Source organism: Egretta garzetta, unplaced genomic scaffold (genome assembly GCF_000687185.1).
Source record: "Egretta garzetta isolate BGI_Z169 unplaced genomic scaffold, ASM68718v1 scaffold159, whole genome shotgun sequence".
NCBI classification, from domain to species: Eukaryota; Metazoa; Chordata; class Aves; order Pelecaniformes; family Ardeidae; genus Egretta; species Egretta garzetta.
Window position 1 is genome coordinate 237,900 of NW_009260762.1, and position 16,498 is coordinate 254,397.

General features: G+C 43.7%; 1 protein-coding gene across 1 annotated transcript in view; it reads right to left on the bottom strand.

Moving 5' to 3' along the window:
• Nucleotides 1–15,719, bottom strand: part of CHST11 (carbohydrate sulfotransferase 11) — a 96,107-nt gene extending 80,388 nt beyond the window's left edge. The window contains exons 1-2 of the mRNA XM_009646069.2: nt 15,710–15,719; nt 15,126–15,211 (exon numbers count right to left, since the gene is read on the bottom strand). Of these exons, the coding sequence (XP_009644364.1) occupies nt 15,126–15,211; nt 15,710–15,719 (96 nt within the window). The remainder of the gene's footprint in view (nt 1–15,125; nt 15,212–15,709) is intronic.
• Between the last annotated feature and the right edge of the window lie 779 nt (nt 15,720–16,498).

Genomic DNA, 16,498 nt, shown 5'->3' on the forward strand with positions numbered 1-16,498 from the left:
GGGACGCAGATCACAGCCGGTGCGTGCCGCTGGGGCCCGAGGGTGCTGGTGAAAGTTGTCAGGTGGGTGGTAAAGTCCCCCCCTCCGGAGCGGACCAGATCTACCTCGTGCTTGAAAGCAGCATTGAGATGTCCCAGCTAGGTCCCATCTAGTCCCCCCAGTGGGGGTTGGACTAGATGACCTCTAGGGGTCCCTTCCAACCCAAAACATTCTGTGATTCTATGATTCTATACATGCAACCCAGCCGCACTCCTGGTGCAAGCTGGGACTCCCTGGTCATGGCAGAGAGATATTCAGGGCATGTAGGATTTTAGTATTTGGCACTGCACACTACTTTGTTCAAGCTCTGCCTTTAGTGTCAACTTCAGTATCAGATTTCAGAAAAAAAGGTACCTTTCTAAAGGTTTCAGCCCACACTTGTGAGTTCCTTGACAGCAGGGTGGTCTCTTGAAAACCCCTTGGTTCTCAGCCTCTGACACTCCCACATCGCGCTTAACAACAGAGCACACGTTAACCCTTTCCAATAAACCCCACATATATTAGTTAGCAAAATTCAGTGGAGTACACACTACATCCACATCGATGACACGTTAGTGTATCATGATTAATGTTGTGCACTTCATGCCAATTGAATTCCTAATGATTAGCCGCTTAATTCTGAGCTGCAACAATTACTCTTCCCATTGAGAATTACTCGTTTCAGCTCAAAGCTCGGCAGCTGGAGTACAGAAAGGCTGCCATACCCAGTCATGCAAGTACATCTTGTGGAATCAAAATTCAGGATTACTAATGCGTATTTTGTATGCATAATAAAGCACCGGGCATACAAAAACATCACTTTTCAAGACTGGTACAAAATCTGTTGGCAGGACTGTGCACATCCCTAATTCAGAGATTTCAGCGGCAGCTGGGGTATGCACACATGCATGTTCATATTTGTGCATGAGAAAGCAGTTTGCCCTCCGTCTGTAAAGGCCTCCACACAAGCATTGGCTCTCCCTGGTGCCATTTAGACGAACATTTCAGACTGGGTATATATTGGCGGATGCTGCGGTGACAATGTTACATGTCAGAAAATCAAACTGGTACATCTTGATTTAGATTCAGTATAGTTAGGACCAAATACTTGGCTTGCCTTCAAGTAAGTGAGGAATTGAAGAGCTGCGTCTCATGGCAGCTGTGTAGTTTTGGTAGGTGCACAATTTAACTTGTAACCGGTAATTATACTTGTCATTTTCTACAATCAAAACACTGTGCAGACAATAATTATACCACCGATATGCCCCTGAGAAATAGATAAACCGGCATAATTCATTTTACAAGTGTGGAATCGGTGACATCGCGATCTGATGACAAAAAATACTAATGGCAAAACCAGCATTAAAACGTAGGGCGTGCTCGTTGCGCAAACGAGCTCAGACAGGAGCACTGGCTGAACATAGCTGCAGCACCGCAGGGTGCAAGAACTGCGCCTTGCCAGGCCACTACTGCTGCGACTCTGACGTGATGATGATTACTGTATTATCATTATGGTGGCTGAATGGAAGCATTAACGTTCCCACACTTAGAGACATGGACTACAGTATGCATGGCTGAGTATCGCTGAATAGGCGTTCGTTCACCAGGACCAGGGGCTCAGTGTAGTATTTATAACGCAATCAGAGCTGCTAACAAGGTGAAGGGAGCGTTTCCTTAAGTCTGTGCAACTAAGGGACTGACCCCATGGCAAAGTAAGCCACTCTGGGGGAGTCTTTCTGCTGAATTCAGTAGCCGCTGGATGAGATTCCTCTTATGCGTGATACAAGGGGCTGCTCCAACATCTGCAAGAGCTGGCAAAAAGATCTCCATTGACTTTCGAAAGACATCGGACCATTTCATCTCATACACACTGACCTGCCAAGCAGTACGGTATTTAGATTTCCTATTCCATGCGGACTTGCAGCTTTGCAGCGAAGTGCACTCCAGCACCTCACTGTGTGAGGGACCTGAGGCTGATGTGTGCGACAGCAAGGACGCACAAGGGAGCACGTTATTCCAAGAGACCCCTGCGATGCCCGTCCAGGAGATGTTACTTTAAGGGAAGTCAGAAGCTGCTTCTCAGAATTAATTTCACAGAATAAAGCGCCAGTAGTTGTTAACTGTAATAAAAATGTAACTGTAATTTCTAAATGAGTGGTTTATTGACAGTGCCTGCAGCTGCAGGCTGAGGTCTCCCCTTTAGTTTTATCTTTGCTTGGCCTCTGCAATTACCCTCCATGCCCTATTTCTCCTACGCAGAGCCCATGTGAAGAAACAACAGTCCCAGATAAGTGTTTCCTGAAGATACACACGCTGGCCAAGCCCAGTTGCATCCAGACTGCTTTCCTATCCTCCATTCAGGCCACTCTGATTTTTCAGCATACTTCTTAACGGAGCAAAAGGAAGCACAACAGCAACTGTTTTCTGGGGCTTGGTGTGTGACCCAAGTCAGTGATCACCAGTAGTTCTGTTGCAGATCCACTGGAAACACACGCCAATACCCACATAGGCGGTGCAAAGCCAATCTGCACCAAGCAAGAACCATTTCAATGCACGGCTTCCAAAGACAGGAGCGGGTTTGGCAGGGGTGGAAGAAAGCTTATTTAGGTTATTTTTGGATGCAGATGACTGACTGAATACATGGATTTTTATCATGCTGGTGCTTATACAAGACTGATTTGTTAGTGACACACCAGATCTTGAACCTGCACGACTGCAGGACAGCCTTTAATAACAGATGGCAGTACTTTGCCAATGGTCAGATAGAGAGATGCGGTGTCTTAGCAGATGATACCTTCTGTCTTACTTCCTTAGCCACCGATTTAATTACACTGATAATGTCATGAGAAGCAGAAATCAATTATTCATTAAACCTGCCTAAGAAATCATTCTTTTATCCCATGTATTTTGTTTCAAGATCATTTACGCTTGGGTAAAAAGGCAGTTTTCTTCCTTCAGCGTCAATATTTTATACAGTAACTCACTTAACAGCCCAAGTGAAAATTGAAGTGGGTCTGTCAAAGAGGACCAGGACATGATACTCTGCGCAGGGCATGAAGGTGATGCTTGAAAACTCCACCTATCCGTCTGCTACATAGCAGCTGCGTAACTCAGGGATTGTAAGCAGGATGCACAGAGCGATCTGTTACATCTCCTTTGAAAACACAGCCCTTCGATGCATTTACATTTCAGTGTCCCATGACCTCTTCAGAGGTTGTTGGAGGTGAAACCACAGATCTTGTGCTGCCTGTTTCTAGCTCTCTCCATCTTTAATAAAGGCAAGAGCTGACCTGCTATTACTTTCTTGACACAAAAGATTTTTTTCTACGTTCCCAGTAAAAGCAATACTGCTTTTCATAAACTCAAAAGAAGACATTGGTACCAGCAGACAGACAAAAATCTTTTCTTTTGCCTGGCTTGTTTTTGCACTAGTTGACTAAAAATAAATAAATAAATGAGAGCGTAATTTTCAGAGGGACAAGTCTCTCCTCTCTATCTGCTTTGCCATCGACTGTCAACCCTTGTTCTCTCACTGTCTGGCTCCACCGCTTTCTGATAAAGCCATGACCATAAACCTGTACAGTAACTCGTGTAAAAATATTCTCGTTTTTGTAAGATAAAAGGTAGGAATGGGAGAGGGAGACTGACCAGAGCTGCAGACGTCAGGCTGAGGAGACTTCAGGGCTGGAGGAAGTGGGGAGGAGGAATGGCGAGAGCAGAGAAGCAGGTCTTGGCAAAGAGACAACCTTACCCCCCTGCACACAGCTGCAAATTCAGCAACAGTTTATTAACCCAAGTTTACATGAAATGAAGAAGATAAAAACAGCTGCAGAGAAAGCAGCAGACTTACTCCTACCCCTACAGCGAGACACCCTGCGTGCGGCGTAACGGAGCCCTGCGAGGCTGTTTGGGAGCTGGACGTGACTCAGCTGTGCGCATCGCACTCCACCATCGTACTGTCAATGCAAAGCTGTCTATGGTGGAAAATTTATTCCCAAACATACACAACCATGTATTTTTATATGCACATTGCATTAGTTTTCAGCGTTACCCCAGAGCCCCCGAGTCCTTGCCAAGAGGCCAAGCCCTACATGGGCTAGAAACTGCGCAGAAACAGAGGCAAAAGCATCTCTGCAGGCTCACACCCATGCATAAAGGTAGAGAGCAGAGCACCAACATTCTTCAGAAGGAGACTCAGATTAGCAGCAAACCATGCACAAATGGGAGCGTGCATAGAGCGGGTGAGCGGGGGGACTCACCCACTCAGTGACAGCGTGCCCATGCCTGGGAAGCGCAGTGTGGAAGGATTTGTTTCCAGGCTGGAAATATGTGGCATTTAAATGAGAAAAAGTCCATGCACAGGCTTTTGTAGGTCCAAAACCATGGAAAAAAAAAAAAGAAGGGAAAAGCCTCTGCTGTGCCTACACAAACTGCTCAGAATAGTCACTCTTGGCTATTGCTTCATAGGGTGATGTCACCGGCACAACCAATCTCTTACAGCAAGAAAGCAGCAATTGTAGAAGTACCTAATATTGCATCTCACCTTCACCACGGGAACCCTCATTCAATTTGCATTAAGTAAGACGTTACGCTTTGGAGAAGTACCAACGACTTCAGCTTCTCCTTACCAGTTCAATGAATTATTTCTTTTCTCCTTCAGCTGAGCTTATTATGAATATTTAATGTATCAAAATGAACTAAAAGCTACCACTGTGCATCTGCTGTCCAGCTCTCCATCCATCTATTGACATCAAGGCTTAGTTCCCAAAATATGACATTAACTATATTGCTATGTAAATACAACTCCTTCAACTACCATTTCATAAGTAAAATGTATGCAAGGCAAAAGCCAAGCCTGACTTGAATAGATGAATCTGTCCTCTCCCAGCTAGAGATGTCTTTGTTACTTCGGCTCCTGATATCAATTCCCTGCGCCAGCTTGTACCTTCATCTTCTGTCCTCTAATTGAATTAATATTCACTTCCTCTTACTAATCCCCAGATGCTTGTCTGAAATGATCTAAGACACAGCCCACATTTACAGGGAGAAGAGGAAAGATTTATATTAGGGCACCAATTTGATAGCTACAGAGGTTTGCTAATTTGCTGTGCAGCCAGGCAATCTGACTGCAGGAATACTGTGATTTTTTTACTGTTCCTCTAAAGCTTGAATGTAATGTTTTGCTTTTAGCCCTGTGCTGGAACCACACTCAGAATACTGTTCAGATGTGATTTAAGATCGAAAAGAAAGGAACACTCCTTCCTGGACTTTCCAGGCACCAGAAATACATATAAACTTCAGTGCACTGTAAGTTTGCCAAGTCTCTTTGGTTTGGCTATAGTTATTATGTTGCTACCAGGAAAAAAAAAAAAAGGCAATCTTTTCAGCATCAGACTTACACACTTCAGCATTTTCTAGTGCAAAAGAATGTGTGGAACGGGGAAAAGGGAGATAAAACAACGGTTGCAATTAATAGCTCCCTTCTGATCCCCTGGACCAGATCACTTAACTGGAAGTTTGGCCTCTTTAGAGCTTAGGATTTTTGCCATCAATTTTCAAGAGATCAGGTTTCACTTTTCTCCCAAGGTTATGAATGGACAGAAACATCTACGCTGACAGCATGCTGGAAAACCTAGAATACAAAGCCACTCTCCCCCTTCAGTGCAACGACACAATAGGCTCAGCGTGAAGGAAATAAAATTTTGTTTTCATTTTGCCCCCCACATTTTGCCGTTGCCCCGCAAAACGTAGGGATGATTCAGACAGGAGACCCCATCCACAGCAGGATACACAACTGCTACAGGTTGGCCATGCAACAAAGATCGACTTGAGTGGCCCCAGTATGATTGTTACTAAGTTGTTTTTATAGAGGTAAAAAAAAAGACATATGCAATATAAACACTGGGTTTGCTGTGTTCAAATGCTGCATAGGCATTACCTTGTAAAAATACTTTTTCCTTTTCTTTCCACACCTCTTCCATATGACTAAGAAGGAAGGTCTGAAAACTAGTGAACAAAGGCAGTTTAAGTGTGGCTGGCCCGGGTGATGATTACTGAAACAACCAATCTTTCAGTCTGATGATTAAACAAGCAAACATGAGAACAACTCCAACAAGCAGCAGTCAGGGTGCTTCCCGTGCAGGGGGCACGTCGTCCTCCGCTTGCAGCAATTTGGCTCCCGGTTCTCCGGTTCTGGGTGAGCGCCCTGACCATCGGCCGCGACAGCCTGGGCCCCCTCCAGTTCATACTTTGGATTCATTGAACTCTGAATCACTGCTGTCATGAGGGTCTGATGATATCAGACAAACAAGATGATTGACAGAGCAAGGCACAATTTTCTCCTTGCTTTACTAGACCAACAGGGGAGCACACAAGGTCTTAAAATGACCGTGGCTCTTACTCTATTGCAGCCTCAGATCAGCATGACAAGAGGCTTATTAAGGAGCCTGTTAGCCTGAAATCCTGCCCATTTCTTCTATTTAGTTTCAGAACGCAAGACAGCATCAATCTTTTTAGTAGGGCCAGCTGTGACAGGACAAGGGGTAATGGTTTTAAACTGAAGCAGGGTAGGTTTAGACTGGATATAAGGAAGAAATTCTTTACAGTGAGGGTGGTGAAACACTGGAACAGGTTGCCCAGAGAGGCAGTGGAGGCCCCATCCCTGGAAACATTCAAGGCCAGGTTGGACGGGGCTCTGAGCAACCTGATCTGGTTAGCGGTGTCCCTGCTCACTGCAGGGGGGTTGGACTAGATGACCTCTAGGGGTCCCTTCCAACCCAAAACATTCTATGATTCTATGATCAAGAGGAGAGGCTGAAGACACCCACTGCACTGTGTCACCCATGTACGTGATTTGAGCGCCCCGCTGCCAACTATGGGGTGCACAGTCAAATTGCGTCAAGTCCATCATTACCCTGCACACACCTGTGAGATCAACCCCAAGCCAACCCAAGTGTCTCCCAGCTAGTACTAATGGAAGAACTCAGCCCAAATTCACAGCTCGTTTCAGCCATCCCCAAACCGCGTGTTTTCCAGCTGACATTTTTGCTCAGCCCTGTCCATAACCATGTGGCATAGCGCCGTGGGAGGAGACGCGTGCTTCCGCACGAGCGGTATGGATTAGACTGCAGCACCCACCTTGACCCACCTTACTCCTCCTCACACACTTCAGCAAAGAGAAAACTTACTTGGAAAGCATCCTGAAATAATCTGTACTTGATTTAATGATTTGCACACTTGTACAAAAACTCCACCAGGCTGCATCCCTACAGTACCATGAATTTCCTTCACACACTAGTCCCAAAAGGCACCCTGGCTTCTTTCAAGGGGCAGTATTTTAATCTTGCTTTGCCTGTGGTATTTACAGAGAAGCATTCCCAAATCTCTCGGCATAAACAGACAAGCAGATTATTGCACTTTTAGCAAAGAAGGCTTTGGTAAGGTGCAGCTGGTTACATTACTGAGGCCAATTTATATCGTACAGAGCTAAAAAGTGAATGAATAATACATATCACTATTACATGCAATATCAATGAATATTGCAGGTCAGTTTGTAGGACTTGAGGTGCTACGACAGACACAGTTAAGTCTGTAAAAATGGGACTTGGGAAATCTAATCTCTTGAAAATAATTGCAAATTTAACAACTTCTTCTACCCCTCCTTAATATTAAAGTTAGATAGTAAATGAGAATTACAAGTGCCAGTAGATAGGTTTTATGTCTGTATTCTCTTATTATCATAATTATGTCTATTGGGATACATTACAGTCCCTTGGGGAGAGAGAGGTTGCAGCTGGGCTCTCCGGATTTAAAGAGATCATCTGGCCCTGTTGCAAGTGGGCTACGATGCTGCTGCAGAGAGTTAAGAAATCTCTTTGATAACAGAAAACACAGAGGAAAAAAAAGGCAGATGCTTAAATAAACACCGTTGCTACCCTTCACACGATGGAGAAAGCTGCCCAACAACTACCTGCACCAGAAATAAGCAAGAGAGGCTACAGTTTACAAGGTTTAGGCTGAGAACCTTGGGATACAGCTACTTAGCCCAGCGATGCTCATTAAAGCGCAGGCAGAAGCAATGCACTCTGCCTCTGCAGGAGCCGGTGGCAGAAATCTCTGCTCATTACACCTATTTGCAAACCCTGATATTCTCCCACTGTCCTTTGCGTCCTAATCCTCCAAACCGCCACATCCCCCTGCATTTTGAGGTATGATTATCCAGGTTTTCTGGTAAATAAATTTCAAGTGGGAGGAAAAAAAGGGAACTTAATGCAGAAAAAGGTGCCCATTTGAACATTACTCAGTTGGGAGCAAGCGTTTGACTGAAACCAGAATGGTTCAGATCACCACAGGCCCGATTTGGAGGCAATTAAAAACAAAAAGCTGCCGAACGGCACCGGGTTGGAGTGCTGGAGCCCAGGTCTTCTCTCCACCCAGCTGCCCAAGTGCTTGTCTAGCAGGGAGCCCACACGTTGCACACAGATACCGCGTTTTGAAAGCTCTGTTATCCTCTTTCCCCTTCAATACATACAACCCTTTTGGTTTTGGCCATGTCTCCTGTATTATTAAATCTTTCTTCTCATACTTTTATGCCTCCAGAAAGCCTTTATATTAAAACTCATGTGCTCTCAAAATAATAAAATATGAGTTAAGGACTGGAGAAATTAAAAAGAGGTGTCTCTGCTTCTTTTTCTATCAAGGAAATCTGAGCTATTTTGAGTGACGACTGTATTTTTTCATTTCATGCAGGTAACAAGTCTTTTATTAAACACAGGTGCCCAAAAATTCATCCCAATGCACTGCAGTAACTTGAATGAGCATGTCCTGGGGATAATTCTGGCCTTGAGTGCTGGTAGTTACTGTACATACTTGTCTGATTAATTCCTCTTGACTTACAAAGGCATCCATCATGTCACAACGAATGATTTGTGAAGCAGACTGTACCTGAAACCCTCCCCTCTCTGAGTCCTTTCCCCTGCTTCTAAAACAGGCTCTTATCATTTGTAATCAGTAATTAATAACAAAGCATTCTCACTAGTGCAATTTTTCTGCTAAGGTTAATGTAATATTTCATCCCAGACCAGCTGCTGTTTTACGACTTCCAAGCACGACCGTAAGTAATGTCTTTGCATGAGAAGTCATCCACGGAGTAAATCAATTAGCTCCTCTTTCATCAGCAGGCATTTTGCTGTGGCAAGGGAGGCTAATCAGATATAAAGTTGTTGTTTACCAACAGGACTATGTACCCAAAGTTTGGCATTGTACATTGACTTTTCTTCCCTTCTGCATCTTTTCCATTAAGGAGTTTTTTAATCTACGATCAGTCAAATACTGTGATTACGAGCTGCACTTACAATGCTGTTGTTATCTGCACAGATTTGCCTACAAAGATCAGCATCAGTCACACACATATGTTTTCAGTATTGGTAAAACTTTTGGGCCACTTCTTGCCCTCAAGGAGGACACGCACGTATTTATGACTATGACCTCAGTTGCAAAGCATCAATAAATTCTAACTCACTGTTCTTTAGATAAGCCGCACTGCTTCTTGTACGCCTAAGTTCACATCAGGATATCTGTATTGCTGTCCTTGGGAGGAAATTCAGCACCCAGAAAATATATACGTGGAAAAGGGAGGAAAAAGTAGTGTATGGCACTGGTGTATAGTGCTGGTGTGATCTTCTTGCCCTACTGAAATTGGCAAGTAACTTTGGAGACCTATGTTTTTTTCCCCCCTTTTGATGGATACAGTAATTGTCTGGCATCTCAGGCTCTTCTTGAATGATGTAGCTGACACGTGTCTGGCTCAGGAAGCTTGCGCCCCACAGGCTGTTGCGCATTGACAGAGTATTAGGAGTTATTTATCCTTCTTGTAGTCTGTCCTGGTCACCTGCTGCTGGAGACAAAACGCCAGGCAAACTGGACCTTTCATCCTACTCAATGGCCTGCCCTTTGGTTTTTGTGTTTCTAAGAACAAGAAACTGAAGCACACAGAAACAAACTACACGGTGCTCAGCACCTCATGATCACCAAGGGCAGAAATACCAGGTTTTAGGCATTTGAACCTTTGGTTCAAAGTGCTGTGGATGATGGGTCTATAGAGCTCAGACCACGAAGCTCACCACAAACCTCTGTCCAGGAACTGGTACAGCTGCCCACAGAGTCATCCTAGTGAGTGGAAATCAACTGAAGATAGGAAGTTACCAACCCAGACGAAAGTTGAGTGATGTGGGCTGAAGCAGGTTGATGTTTGCTGATGCTATCCAGGCAGCCTGAGCCACGGATAATCACACAGCAGCTCTAAAAAAGGAGCATTTGAGGCCTGAGGTGACTGAGGATGCATAAACACCATCTTCAAGGCAACAGCTCACTTTCTTCCTTTCACTTGGTGGGACGGAGGGGAGAAAAAATACAGAAGTAATAAAAGAAATGGGCCATTTCGTGATGGCTGCTCCAAACCAGTCCAATACAATTTCATAACACAAAGGCGACATGACATCCACAGCTCTGACTCAGCAGATTTACCAAATCACCAGACATCCGGACTCCAGCTACACCAAAAGCAGCTACCTAGAAATAAATCTCCTCGACAAAAAGAAAGGTGTTTGAAAAGGCAAGTAACAAATGGCAAACAGTGTGACCTTCAGTGAAAGAGTCGAGTTGACTCACAAATTGAAGTCGGGCAATGTCGAACAAGAAACTGAAACAAACTCATCCTTGGATTTGGATCCTAATGGATAAAGGACTGGATCTCTGCTGTGTTTCTCTCAGCAGTCTAGACAGTTAGATCAGACAATGATGCAGCCTGTATTTAATGAGAATTAAATGTTAATCTTGACAACTAAAAGACAAATTCTAACTTCAAAGATGCAATTATTTCCCAATCCTTTACCATTTGGTCTATTTTGGTTTGCAATTTCTTGTAATCATTTGCAATTTCATTGCACCAAACAGATCAATGTTAACCACTGACATGTGTAAGCCTCAAGTATGATGCTGCCCAATTCTGAACTTCCAGTGACTCCAGCTCAATGGGCTGCCCCACAATTATCTGTTATTTTTGGAGCAGTGGAGCTGTACTCAGTCATGCAAATTACAATATATAGTTGCATATGTTGTCTTCTAAGAATATGTCTTGCAAATATTTGTCTACCCATATTCTTAAATTCATGGGGTTTCATATACAAAAAAAAAACCCCACCCAAGATACAATGCAAGCTTATGTCACATTCCTGCAAGGCTCTCCATCTGTGTTCAGTTATGTCTAGATTTTTTGCTTTGCTACTTGCTGTGTGTTGAATCCTCTTTCTCTTTCCATTTACAACTATGTGGCAGAAAGAAAATAGTTCTGCTTAATACAGATCCTAACTGGCTTTTTAATAAACTCATTAAAGAAATGGTCTGTTTCAGCCCTCAAAATTTGCGTCAGGTACCTCTGCACCTTATTACTAAACCTCTACCTTAAAATGAAAGGAAAAAAAAAGATAATAGGGTCTCAGAGACACGCTGCACACTGCCTGTCATGTATGCGGAGGCCACAGCCTGGAAATCCACTTACTCAGTGTAAATCCAGTTCAGTTTTATTGACTTTTCTTTCCCTCATGGTATATTAGTGCTCATGAAAAATCTTGCAGCGAAAGCCCTAGAGAAGAAATCTTTTGTCCACAGACAAATGCACTTCCCACATTCTGCTCTATTACAACAAGCAAAAGAGCAAAAGCATTGTTCTGACTTTTACAATAATCACAAGGCCAGACACTCAACTAAGCCATGAATAACACATGGGCTTTGTTATGGACACTTTCTCTGGCCCTAATTCAGTGCTATCTCCAGCCATTTATCCTCTCCTTCTCCACCGAATGTACGAACAATTATGATCAGTCCACTGAAAATTTGACTGCAATTCTAACATTCAGCTCTTACAAGGCACCAGTCCAGGTCATTGCTACATGTTAATTTACTCAAGCCAAATCTTCCTTTCTGTTTTTCACATTTTCTTTTTCCTTTTTTCTTTTCTTCTTCTCTCTCTTCCTTTCCTTTCCTTTTCACAATCATTTACCAAGCCAAAAGAGATCCAAGAGACAAATGATGGCATCTGCAAACAACTCAAACAACTCCATAGAAGGAAACAAAACAGCGCAGGACCAGAGAGGCTGTTATGTGTCTACACGGTAAATACCCGTAGTCAAACTCTCAGCTGGTGTAAATCAACCTGTCTCCAACGGGGTTTTATGAGGGCAGTGCAACCTGATGCAGAACACACAGTAGGAAAACCTTATTCATATTAAACTACAACATGTTATATCTGAGTATTGACCCTATCTGGCACCTATTTCAACCTATCGCCAAACTCTCATCTCCCCTGATAAGGAACAGACAGGAGCATGCTCCATGTGAGGACATATGAGCCCTTAATACCGTATCAAAGCAGGGAGCCCCATACAGTCCCCTCCCTTGCCCAGCCATCTTGGGGGTCCTGGAGCCATTCCCAGGAACAGCAGGAGTCATGGTTGCACACTGCTGCCTATGCGAGGAAACCTGAAGCACATGCGCTCTGTCGTAGAGGATGATGAGCCATAGGTGCGTTCTCCTGTTATACTAGATCATGTAAGAAACATGCACATGGACACATTAAATATTTAAAGTTTCCTACCTTTAAAAAATCACAGTTTGTCGTAATCTAAAGCCATAGCTGCAGGGCATCTTTCAGCAGATGAAGTCTAGTGTTTGAATTAAACAGATTCCTTTGAACTACAAGGAGAACTACAAATACCTGCTTGATCACCTCCACCATTCTTCTGAGGCAGCTAAACTGAGTGCTAAAGAGTTCCTGTGATGGCACACACAGCCATTGGCATCCAGGAGAAAAACACGGCTTCACCACCCCAGGAGTCCAGCAGGTTCTGATGGTCAAGGGTTAAAGATCTAACCAATGTTTCCAATTATCTAGATCAGTAAGAGAGAGATTTTGGCCAAAAACATCTTATTGTGCATTTATTATATAGTGACATCTGACTTGACTTTACAAATGGCTGATCGCAACTACTTCAGCAAGGAACTGCAGAGAAGGATTAGGGGTCTGATCTCCATCCCCCCACGCTCACAACTGCTGGTGAACTCTTGAGGAACAAGCACCCTACTGCTAAAATATAAACCAGTCTCTAATCTGCCACTCTAAGAAAGGTGAGAAGACGTTTCTTTGGGTGAAAATGGAAAAGAAAGATGACCCACATACTTGAAGAAGTATTCTAGGGGTCATCTCCAATCTGCTGTGTTCTACGGCAGCCTCTACTCACCACCTTTGCTTGTTACTGTTTTCATAAAAAGCAAGCACTTGCTCGCCTGACGTTGCCAGTCCCTCTAGGAGTGAGTGCAGCATGCAAAGCCCCATCCAAAAAGCAAAGAAAGAAAAACTAAAAACTTGATAAGAACGGATGTCAGCAAGCTGATGGAAACACTTCAGCGTAAAAAACATCATCTGCTTAGTTCAACATCAGCTGCAAGAACTGCCACGCTTCCTCAAACATCGACTTTTCTGGCTGGCTCGTAGGTGAGCCCAGAAAGGGCTGTTAATGGTTTGCTTGGTCGGGGCATGCAGAAAGGAAGGAGAGGCAGCGAAGGAGCTGCCAGCTGCATCCCCTGCTTCAGGAAGCTCAGGAAAATTCAGTTGACCAAGCCTGCAAGGGCTCTGGGATTACGGCCCTTCAATGGATAGGGATGTTTCTTTCTTACAGGATGGCCTTTAACGGATATTAAAGGGCAAGGGGGTTTTGACTGACACACAGCAGACCCCAGAGAGAATAATTAGTCAGCCAGCCTCTCTTCCCTTCCCCATGCTTCTTGAGCATCTGCAAAGAGTCTTTAAATTTAACCTGCAAATGCTAATACTTTTCCTTTGTAGCACTGGATTGTTCCTCTTCAGGGCTTTTACATGCACTTTCCATTCACGCAATGCTAACTCCCATAATGGTCAATAAAGGCCAGTATATTAGTATGATAAACTCATGTTCCCAGCCATGCACAGAATTCAAATTGAATTAGAAAGTCAGCCTGTGCTCATAAAAACAACACTATCGAGCGAATGGAGTTTTACTGCGCTACGTAACAGATATTGCGTATCTTTGGGTTGTTGTCAATTCTTCATATAAATACTTTAAATCACTTGGACTTTGTTTTGCACACTATATAGTGAGTCTCTTCATAATCAAATAGTATTTAAAACATTTACTGCCTTGTTAAATCTAACAAGTTAGATTTATTGGGATAGTCACTTTCTTTAATAGCCAATTTAGTAAAACTCAATGTATTCATTGATGGATAAATATATAATAGGCGGTTGTTAAACCTTAATAAATATGTTTAATAGTCAGCTGGCATTTTCTCTCAATGGCAGCACTTCCTCTCGGCTGCCAACAGGAAATGCTGCTCCTGAATGTGCCAATTCAGCCCACATGTAGGGAATAAATTGATTGAGAGGAGCAAATGGGAGCACAAATTTCAGGTAGGTTTCCTGCGCTGCTTGTCACAAGAAGAACTCCAGCCTAGATTATCCTAAGCCCCCACCAAGACCATCAGGTGTTAAATAGCACACAACGTAAGGAAGAGTGTGAGCTACTGGGATTGCCTAGACTCTGTACAAGCAATGAGCCCAGACAGGAAGGGCAGCTGGCTACCCGAAAGCCATATAAATGTTATTAATGTATTCTTATTATTGCAATTTACAGTCTTACCGCACTCCTTGTTTCACGTATATCGTGTCGTATTCTCTCATCCCACTGCGCTACTCTGTGTGTTAATCAAGAGATTAAATTATGATGCCTCGGCTTCTGGCTACGACATCTAAAAGGCAGTATTTTTAAGGCTTTTAGGTACCTAAGAAAAAAATTTAGAGTAGCCCACATCATTAGATGACTAAAAACCGTTAAAAACCAGGCCCTTAGCTCAAACTGTAGAACTTTATGGCCAAACTCTACAGGCCCCAGTATCAGTTCTCCAAGCTGAAGGCACCTATTGCATATAAATGAGAAAAAACAGACCAAAATACCTTCCAGAGAGAATGTATTTGTACGCTGGGCTGGTGAGTTTGATCATAGCCACGAGACACTCACCTGGGTGGGATTATACAGTTCCTGGAGTGGGCTTCTGGATCCTTTCCGGCAGCAAATGTCCATCCCGAATTGATTTCTACGCATTACTGCAAGGGGAAATTGAAATTAATACAGGTTAGCAACATTGCTTAGCAGTAACCTATCGCAATACCTAGAGCCAGAAGAGATTTTCTGACAGATCAGAGGATTCTAGACAGAGTTGTGTCTTAATTCCTAATTTTAATTTCTCTAGAAATTGTCTGAGAGCTAAATCCTTTATCTGTTGTGGAAGTTACTGAAAAAAAAGCTCTCTGGTTCTCCTCTTATTAAAGCTGTTATCCAACAACTTCCAGTTTGGGTGCACAAAAATTCAAGGATAGGGACACAATTTTCAGCAGTGCTAGGTCCCTCCTTCTCTGATCATCAGGGAGGAGTTGGATGGGATTCCTGTAATCAGCATCTCTGAGAGGCAACGTTTGAGCCTCTCTCAGCCTAAATACAGAAGTACGCAGGAACCTATTATTAAAACATCTGATTTTAAAGCTTTTGGCCTAACTCCTTGGTTTCTCCTAGAACAGACACTCAGCAGTACATGGCGGGCGTACCGTCAATCATTGCTGCGCTTCTTGCTACAAACTATATTTTGCTCTACATATTGCAACTGAATATTTGACTGATCTGAAAACCAACATAGGCTATGTCATCCCTGTTGGGAGACCAGCAGGTTTCCAAACCAAAGGCTTTGTCAAAGGTCTGACTGAGGAGCATGTGGGATGATAAAGTGTTTCCAGGAGAGACCTTGATCTGAGCCCCAGCGGGCACAGAGATCATCAGTTTCAAGTTAGACCTTTGTGGCCATAAAAGTCTACATAAGAAGCCATTCGGCTCCGATCACCTTCTATAGTCAGGAGGAAAACAAGAGCTCGCCTGTCCTTCTAATCTCACGTGGCCCACATTATCCTCTGCAAGCTATGGAAGGAGCATCAGGCACCCAGACGCCCGCATCAGGCATCGCAGCGAGGGGAGATTTGTCTTGTCACGGTTTAATTAAGACACAACCCAAAAGGAAAGAAGAGATGATCCTGCTGGGAATGCGAAGGCATTTAGCAGAGTCGGGCACGCTTTCACCACCGCTTGCCACGTTTTGTAATCAGAAACTACTGAAATGTCCTATAGTGCTGCAAGCTGCACCACTCGCAGACGTGATGTTGCAGGCTCCAAGCCAAGAGCCAGAGAACACAGTCGCGTAATGCTTTTAATACAGAGGGCGGATACGCAATCGTAATTGATATGTCAAAGTAGCACGAACCACAGAAAACTGTATACAAGTCCAGTCTGGAAGCACAATAGATTCCTTCACTCACTTCGTATCTGTTTTTCAGTGAAAGAAATTG